At 37.9% G+C, this 10,389-nt stretch overlaps 1 protein-coding gene across 1 annotated transcript in view; it reads left to right on the top strand.

Annotated features, from left to right (window-relative positions):
* Positions 1-547: 547 nt before the first annotated feature.
* Positions 548-10,389, top strand: part of LOC125230433 — a 32,167-nt gene continuing 22,325 nt past the window's right edge. Inside the window, exon 1 of the mRNA XM_048135569.1 lies at positions 548-614. Within this exon, the coding sequence (XP_047991526.1) occupies positions 548-614 (67 nt within the window). The remainder of the gene's footprint in view (positions 615-10,389) is intronic.

The following is a 10,389-nucleotide window of genomic DNA, read 5'->3' as shown; positions in this document are numbered from 1 at the left end:
ACATAAAATCTATGTGTTAACAACGTCTGTGTAAGTTCTCTTTACACGACGTATTGCTAACAAATTGTAAAATTGCCAAGTTACAATACAACACCACTGTGCATACATCGCTGTCACATAAAATGTCACGCACGTAGGCATCAACTATATAAGCCTAACCATCTTCAAATAAATGTTCATTACGCTCATTACTTAACTGGAAACAAGAGTATTATTTTACCACTCCTACCGCCGACCATTATATGGCGACCCTGCCAGTCGGGCTGCTCGAGCACTAGCCACTTGCTCGAGGCAGCCCACCCCGCCCGCTCATCCCGGACTACAACCGCGCCAGCTCAGCCTCCACGCCGAACGCTCTGAAACGGTATCACCCAGTTACTACGTCGCCCCAGCCGACCATGCGTGCAAAGTCACCCCAGCCACGCTAAGCTTCGCCGCTCCAGCAGCCAGCTCCACTGGCCCATGAAGAAGATCAAGTGCCAATCGGTAGTCGGAGCCAGCCCGACCGCTGCATCATCGTCCACCAGCGGCTCCGCACCGCAGCACCATGTCGCGCACCGCAGCACAACACACCGCACCCGCCCCACAGCCCAGCGCGCAATCAGCTAACCATGGTATAATATAAAACCTATAATTATTTAGCCAGCGTACTATTAACATTAGTGTTTTTTTTATCTTAATATGTTTCTAATCTATTTTTTTTAATACCTTAAAGTTCTAAGTAAGTGTCATTTAAGTATATTCAGTTACATGTTTTAAAGAAAACTAATTTAATTTTAAAACTCTTTGTGTAATTTCAATGAGATGTGTACATCGGATAAGTCGTTCAATAATTACTATAAATATTACGGAAAATCTTTTTTAGGATAAAATGTAGTATTGTTCAGAATTGTTTTAAATTGGAATTTATGTCTTGTTATTTTGTTTAATTGGATGACACTATATTACTAAACTAAAACATATAGGATTTTAAAGAACGCTTAGCTTGATCAACTTTGAGTTCCTGAAATCTTGTACACTTAAAGATATTTTTGTATTAGGTATTTGTTTGGGAAAGGTAATTATGAAGAAAAATAACTAAAAATAGTTATGTCTATCGCATCTTCAGTAGCACATATGGCATAGCCAGGGTACGCCAGGATACAAGCAGGTACGATATCCTTGACGGCTGACCATGATTTCGATCGAGAATCAATCGTGGAGACCCTTGGACACACGAAATAGTGTGATTCGTTTAAAGCAATGCCTGAATTTATGAAATACATATACTAGAGTATATTGTAATCGCCAGTGTGAGCGATATTTTTTTCTTGTATCCTGAGCAAATAAATATGAATTAAGCTGAGTAACAGCCACAAATGAATATGCGTTGTGTACCTACCCGTATCGTTAGTGATGCACTTAGACTGCACACTTACCTATTGTGTTTTATCCCTTTCATAACAAATACATAAGTCAATATGATAGACAAGAAAAGCAAAATGTTATTATCTAATTGAGATTTATAAAGCGTTTATGAATAATGTCACTACCTAGTAATTAAAACATACGATCAGATGACGCCATCCAAATAAGGAATCGCTAAAGCGCAGCAATTACATATCATATTACACATCCCAGCGTAAGTAAACACCTGTCATGCAACAATGTAATTAATCATTATGAATGAAATGTTATAAATAGATTATGTATAACTACAGATAGCATTAACCATATATTTTTGTTTTTAAGATCTAGATTGTTTAGGAAAAAAATTTTTTTTAACCAGTAACCATTACGATATCTGTATATAAACAAAAAAAATGTCAAAAAAAATTTTTTTTTTCCAAAAAGAGGGAAGGTGTAGTGTAGTCGTGACGTAGCTTATTTATCATTGTAAAGGCTTGACCTAAATGAACCATAATTAATATTATATTAAAACAATACTTAAAGGTCAGCCTAAATGTCACGCACGTAGGCATCAACTATATAAGCCTAACCATCTTCAAATAAATGTTCATTACGCTCATTACTTAACTGGAAACAAGAGTATTATTTTACCACTCCTACCGCCGACCATTATAACATACCCGTGATTTGTTGGTTGTACATTCATAATATAATAGCTAAAATGTTTATGCCAAATTTATTCCAAGGTCGCACATTAAGGTCTGACGTCAGGATTCAGAAATCCATTTACGCAGACATGTTATAAAAAGATGGGAAAACATGTTGTAGTGAATAGAATTGGTATTTGGTTATTATTTTGTAAAATGTATTATAATGAATAAAATGGGTGTTATATGGAAAGTGTGCCGGAATGAACTCTGGTAAGGCTTCGGACTTTTGTAGCACAAGGTCCTCTTGCTATACTAATCTAACACTGTGGGTATCATAGAGTTGATGTGAATAATAATGCCGAAATATTAATTCATGCAAATATAATTCATTGGAACTAAAAACCTAAGGGCCGATTACATGGGCTCAAGGCCGGTTAAACTTAAAGTCTAGCCGCTTATGGTCTACACGCGCGGTGTTGTACGATAGACGACTACGCGTATCTTTGGCCAAAGAAAACGGGGGGGAAATGTTTGTGCACTCACGAACTCGTGGTCTCGTCGTTTGCAGCGCCGGTACCGTCAGGGTACGGGCGGGACGTCGGTGGCGGTGGTGGGCGACGAGCTCGCTGTAGTTCAGGTCGCGAGTGTGACCCGTGAAGTTCTTAGCTTGGTCGGTGGCGGAACAGGCGCCGCGCGACTCACAGCCCGGGTCCGGGAGCTGTAGCTTGCGGAGAAAGACGCCAGCGCTATCAGCGCATCGTTGACGCGCCCGCGCCAAAGGCGCCGGTCAGACGACGCCGGCAAATGATGGGGGGGGGACGTGTAAAACACCTCGAGGTCGCCGGCGCTACCTTGCAGCAGCGCTCGGCATACAGCCCACGCCCCCGCCAGCTGTACTCTACGGTGGAGACTCGGAAGCCGCGCGGGCTTTCAACACACTGCACGCACGCACACTTCACACTCGATATACGTTTTCTTAGTTTACCAACACAAGGACTACGCCTGGCAGCATGTCAAGGCGCAATCAGCCGCCTGCGGCGGCGGCGGGGACCGGATCAAAAATTAATTAACGGAGCGCGCGTGTTCCCGTGTTCGATCCTGTGCTCATCTGTCAAAACCGTCAACTGAACCGACCCACGAAAATCTGCGTTCCGTTTGTTCGGTCCGCTCTCCATATCAGACTCAATCCTATTAAAAAACCTTGAATAAATTAAACTTCAAACCGTATCGACCTTATTTATACTATTTAATAATAGTTATCACCACACGGGATTTAATAGCAATTCTTAACAAATCTTTGACCTTTTTCTATTTGTGTCTCCCCTCCGAACTACGTGAAACGAAACGCACCAACTTTTTCTATTTGTCAAATTCTGACTTATTTCTACCGTACATTCTCTAACCTATTTCATGTAACTAATATCTAATTACTTTTTTGGAAATACCAAAAGATGTGGGATGTGATCGGATTTACTAAATTCTACGTTAAAAAAGGAACATTTTGGTGTACGCAAAGTCTAGTTCTGTTTTGTAATTACTGTGTACCAAGTCCTAGAAGTTTGACTTAGCCTAGTGTTTATATCGCGGCATATCTAAAGTCCAGGCTTCTAGATGGCCTAAAGGAATGCAAAATTAGGAGTTCAGAAGGTAAGCCACGATTTTATATGGGCATTAAGCTTCGGTGTATGTTTTCTGTGGAAAAAAACGGCATCAAAAACCGATGGTGATATTGAGGTTAATTTTCATATAAAATGTATGTAGTATCACTACAATGTCCGGCCCAGTTCCATATGTTAAGGAATCTGTCGCTTATTTTTTTCTTGACGCTTTTTCATTATAAGTAAGACATTTTCGAAAATTTCTATCCTGGCGGTTTTTGGTGGACAGTTGCACTGGATTACCTTTTTACGAATAACCACAAAATTTTGATAAAACCCGCTACCGCGACAAAGTGGACGGATTTCATGAAACATGGCTAAGAACACTCCCGACTAACTCAGCTTTCAAACAAAAAAAAAAACTAAATCGAAATCGGTTCATCCGTTCGGGAACTACGATGCCACAGACAGACAAACAGACAGACAGACATGTCAAACTTATAACACCCCGTCGTTTTTGCGTCGGGGGTTAAAAATGATATAATTTTCGCCTTCTTTGGAGCAAGTTTAATAAGTAAAAAACACATTTTATCATGCGACAACAGCGACAGCGGTACGCTTTATTTAATTAACATGGATAGTCTAATGACATAGAAAGTACAAACAGACAGTTGAAACAAGCGCTTTTGCTTTTTTGAATGGTGTCTAGGTAATCTGTGGCATTATGTTGACCTAATAGTTTCCTCTTGAACTAGTTCAACAAAATGAAATGATAATAGATGAAACGTATAAGTCGCGTAAATCTTTTCCGTACAAATGTTAAACCCATACTTTCTCTACAACGTGGGCCTGTATAACACAAAAGATACAACTAGGAACAAATCAAATTATTTTATTGAATATTTCCACGACGGGTTCCACGGCGGGCGGGTGGTCTAGTAGTAATGACGTTAGACGCGTTAGCTTAAGACCCGGGTTCGACTCCCGGCTCGGACACCAGTGGGCCGTGTCGTTTTGACGTGAAACGTTAGGGGAACGTCTTTATTGACGTGAAACGTTAGGTGAAGTCTTTAAAAACCCGTAGTAGAGTGACCGGACCGAAAACCAGGTGTAATGAAAAGTGATATGGCGCGGCGGCTTATATCTGCGTAACTATAATACACACATAAACAATTTTAATATGAATGTGTAGAAGAAAGTAGCCATTACTCGCACATATACAGTTTTCTGATATAGGTGGCGCCACTTTGGCGGTAAAAGCGTTCCATTCGGGCCAAAAATAACGATTTTTGTAGTGTTTGTTTAACAATTAATCAAAGTGTACTGTGACAAACCATAGAACGATATTGGTAGATAGATCTAGTGCTATTTTATCGAAATATTACAAAAGACTAACATATTTCTTAATGACTAGTTGGAAAAACTCAATAATGTGGCATTTTTACAGAAATTTGGTGATTGTTCATATTTGAGGCCATCGTACGCAAAAATTAAAGCATAAAACTGTCAAAAATTACGTAAAATACTAATATTAACTAATAAGGATTAAAATAAACATATACACATTATATGTACCAAAACTTATTCATCTTATCAAATAATGCATTAGAAACTATGGCGGCGGCAACGGCTGGCAATGTACTGAAGCTTGTTGGCAATCGTGACTCTTTCGATTCGTTTGAGGAAATCGTACGCGAAAATTAAAGCATAAAACCATCAAAAACTACTAAAAATACTAAGACTAACTAATAAGGATTGAAATAAATATACATTTTCTATAGCAAAACATATTCATCTCCTCAAATATGCATTAGAATGTATGGCGCCGGCGGCCTCATTCCTTAAGAGTTAAAATAATCGTATCGTTTTTGGTGTCACTAAAATCTCATCTCGTAAAGGTAAAGTTGTAAAATATTTTTAAAGCCAGAATAATGGCGAAAGAACGAACTGTCTGCGAAATATATGCTGAAACTTTGCAGCTACTGAACAGAGTTTTAAAGTTCAACTTAGGATTTCAGAGCAATTAAGTATTATTAACTCTTTTGTATTTAGTGACCTAGTTTAGATGTAGTTTTTTAAAAAGACTAAAACTTTTTGCAAACTTGTTTTTTTTTTTTGCTTGAGCGTCTACCGTTTCCACTATTTGCAAAGACGACATAATAAATAAATAAATAAATATTATAGGACATTCTTACACAGATTGACTGAGGCCCACGGTAAGCTCAAGAAGGCTTGTGCTGTGGGTACTCAGACAACGATATATATAATATATAAATACTTATATACATAGAAAACATCCATGACTCAGGAACAAATATCTGTGCTCATCACACTAATAAATGACCTTACCGGGATTCGAACCCGGGACCGCGGCGCAGCAGGCAGGGTCACTACCGACTGCGCCAGACCGGTCGTCAAAATAAAACCAAACTCAGTAAATTATTTCCCATGGAGAATATTCATAAGACAATAGTTTCTATGTGTTGTTTTAAGAACATGACTATAATTTACAATTATAAAAACAACTTTATAATATTCTTTATAAAATACTTTGGGCCATACATGTTCTTACACTACGCCTATCTTACTACTACTAAAAAAATCCCCACAATTTAATTGTGAGTGTGTTTAGTAAAACGTCCCACTTTGTCGATTGCTATAAAACCGCATTATCAGTTTATTTACTCGTAAACATAAGCATAAAGATACGAGCAAGTCTCGTCTTTATGGTAAGCGACAAAGTGGGACGTTTTACTAAACATACTCACAATAAATAAACAAAACACAATGCATTTGCTCGAGTTTGTTTACGTTTTTGATGACACCATCTGTTTTACAAAAACGTTTCCCAAAGTTTCACATCCCAAACTATTATTCCCAAATTATCATTTCCCAAATAGACGTTTGGCAAAACAACTTATCGCAAATTGACATTTAGCACAACTTTTTTTGGCAAGTATTTGTTTCCCAAAATATTTACTTGGTCAAATTTCATTTTACCAAATATTATTTAGTCAAAGGTATTGTTAGGCAAAATTTCCATTTCCCAATATATTATAATTAAATGGCGCACTAGAAATTTGTTTGTTGATTTTTATACTTTGTGTCCAAGATTTGTGTGAAATAATGTGTATGTCGTACTTTTTTTCCTCCTGCTGCAAATATCAAGGATGACATTTTCACTTACATGTCCGGATCCGGATACATTCTATTAATAAGAAACCTTATGTTTTCAAGACAATTATTTTCTATTAATTTTTAATTACTTTAAAAAGCCATTTCCGGTTTGCTCACTGTCAACCTAACACGCTCCTCCTCGCTTCGCTCGTCGTCGCACCTAAACTGACTGACCCTGTTACACATGAGTTTTCTATTACAATGATAATAAAATTATTACATTACATTTATGCCTTGTAATATTTATTGACAAACGTGCTTTTGCATGGTGTAATATGTAGAAACATTTTTTGACAAAAAAGTAGTTGACAAAATAATTTTGTCCAGTAATATTAATTTGACAAAAATAAAGTTGAGCAAATTTACGTGTCCAACTGAAGCCTTAGGAATAAAACTGAAAATATCATTTGACAATTTTAAGTTAAATTTGGCAAAAAAATCTTCGGTAAATTAAATTAATCCCGTAAAAATGGAAATGCAAATGCCTAAATATTTTCGCAATTTGCGATGTGAAATTTTGACCAAACATGTTTTTGGGATATAAGTTTTGCCATTAAAAACGTTTGCGAAATAAAGTTTTGTCTAAATAAAATTTGACTAAGTAAAATTGTGCCAAATGATAATTTGACCAAACAAAATCATTGCGAAACATACCTTTGCCAAACAATACTTTGGGAAATGAAACTATTGCGATATGATTATTGGGAAATGAAATTTGACGAAACGTTTTTTGGCGAAACGGCAGGACACCAAGAAGAAGACAGTTGTGTCGCTTAAATTCAAACTTCGGTATATAAAAATTATAATATTGATCTGAAAAAAAAAACCTTATAGCAGAATGGATTTACCCAAGTTTGAAGTTCAGCGACACATTTATGTAACATGTAGAATGCCTGGAAAACGAGGTGAGGTAGCCATACTCAAACTAGTAGTAAATATGGCTACACGAAGAGCGTTCGATGACATTTATGCGAGTGTCACCATAATTATTTATTCGAGTTTATATTATAAGTAACAGGCTCTAATCCATCTTTTAAGCACCTCTGCACAGGTACGTAGCGTTCAATTTTGACACAATTTTCCAAAATCTAGTTTCCAAAGAAACTCTCAAAGCAGCTTTGGTTCGTAAAAGTTTAAACGCATTTAGTTTGTTGATTAAAACTTCTGTAAGACCTCTTCGGTCGAACAAAACATTTTGCTCCTATAAAGGCAGCATGTTAAAGCCTCAAACTTGGTGCTCGAAATTTGAAAACAGAAAAGTACAACTTGTTTGTAACAACGGCAACGAGTTTTTAAAGTTTCCGTACCGAAAATAACGACTTATATATTCTCCTGAAGTTTCCCGTCACGGATTAATAAGAAAACTTGACTTAACACCTTTTTTTGGCGGAGTTTCTGCAAAGAATTCTGAACCTACAAGGTCAGGCGAGACGGGAAAAACTTTATTTTGTTTTCATTTTTAGTTTGTAGCTTCTAAAATGTCACGGATTCTGTTGCCGGCTTCCAACGAAACTCCAATCTGATTACATTGCGGCGTTTATCCAATTGCAGAAATCTAAAACCGGCCAAGAGCGTGTCGGGCCACGCTCAATGTAGGGTTCCGTAGTTTTCCGTATTTTTCTCAAAAACTACTGAACCTATCAAGTTCAAAACAATTTTCCTAGAAATCCTTTATAAAGTTCTACTTTTGTGATTTTTTTCATATTTTTTAAACATATGGTTCAAAAGTTAGAGGGGGGGGGACGCACTTTTTTTTCCTTTAGGAGCGATTATTTCCTAAAATATTAATATTATCAAAAAACGTTCTTAGTAAACCCTCATTCATTTTTAAATACCTATCCAACAATATATCACACGTTGGGGTTGGAATGAAAAAAAATATCAGACCCCACTTTACATGTACGGGGGGTACCCTAATAAAACATTTTTTTCCATTTTTTATTTTTGCACTTTGTTGGCGTGATTGATATACATATTCGTACCAAATTTCTTCTTTCTAGTGCTAACGGTTACTGAGATTATCCGCGGACGGACGGACGGACGGACGGACGGACGGACGGACGGACGGACGGACGGACAGACAGACATGGCGAAACTATAAGGGTTCCTAGTTGACTACGGAACCCTAAAAAACCGGCCAAGAGCGTGTCGGGCCACGCTCAGTGTAGGGTTCCGTAGTTTTCCGTATTTTTCTCAAAAACTACTGAACCTATCAAGTTCAAAACAATTTTCCTAGAAAGTTTTTATAAAGATCTACTATTGTGATTTTTTTCATATTTTTTGAACATAGGGTTCAAAAGTTAGAGGGGGGGGGACGCACTTTTTTTTCCTTTAGAAGCAATTATTTCCGAAAATATTAATATTATCAAAAAACGATCTTAGTAAACCCTTCTTCATTTTTAAATACCTATCCAACAATATATCACACGTTGGGGTTGGAATGAAAAAAAATATCCGCCCCCACTTTACATGTAGGGGGGTACCCTAATAAAACATTTTTTTCCATTTTTTATTTTTGCACTTTGTTGGCGTGATTGATATACATATTGGTACCAAATTTCAGCTTTCTAGTGCTTACGGTTACTGAGATTATCCGCGGACGGACGGACGGACGGACGGACGGACGGACGGACGGACGGACAGACATGGCGAAACTATAAGGGTTCCTAGTTGACTACGGAACCCTAAAAAAAAGGTGTACAGCTACCAAATGGCTATTTAAAATATAATCTACATTTTGACAATGTTTCCAGGTAACAGCATGAACCTTGATGGTAATAATGAACAGGGTACGTAGCCGAATGGCACAAACGCTCACGAAACGAGACGCTCGTAGATATCGATCTCTATCGCTCTTGAGTATTGGCGCGACAGAGCCAGACTACCTTTCGCGGCGTTTCGTTTTCGTTTCGCGTCGCCGAAATGCCATTCGGCTACGGCACTTGTATACACCTCAACTCCCTAGCTATGTCTTAAAATGGTCACGACCAAAACCGGTGTACTATTTTTAACATTGTATAGCTATCATAATCATTTATTTTATAATAAATGATTATGATATAACAATATGAGAAATACACGACGACAGATGAAAAAGAAATATAACTTAGTAAACTCTTTATTGCACCACCAACATAAAATACACAAGACTTCAAAATATAAAAGAAAAAAGAAGACTAATGGGGATCTCTTCCAGTAATAGTCTTAAGTGATAAAAATTTAAGATTTAAATAGTAAGTAGTACATAGAAAGGTACACCTAAATATACTTCCACGCAGAAGTTAAAATAAGCATACGCGGATTGTACACAACATTTACACGGCCAAACTTATCCAGGTGAGTTGTCGAAACGTTTAACTAGTTCTGGAGCCTGGTTCCAACGTAAGCTGCAACTTGAATGAAATGCGGTGCACCCATACCAGGGGCGGCTCACTCCGCGATCCTTTCACCGCGCTACAAGTACATGCCGGCGGCCGCGAGTTCGCGGCCCATTCACTGGCGACGACCTTCGCGCGGCGCAATAGAATTCAATGTCGTCTGCACGCGTGCGGTCCGTTTGTTAATGTAGGTAAGAA

Source organism: Leguminivora glycinivorella, chromosome 10, assembly GCF_023078275.1.
Source record: "Leguminivora glycinivorella isolate SPB_JAAS2020 chromosome 10, LegGlyc_1.1, whole genome shotgun sequence".
NCBI lineage: Eukaryota > Metazoa > Arthropoda > Insecta > Lepidoptera > Tortricidae > Leguminivora > Leguminivora glycinivorella.
The sequence above is the reverse complement of the archived record's forward strand: the minus strand, read 5'-3'. Positions and strand labels throughout refer to the sequence as shown.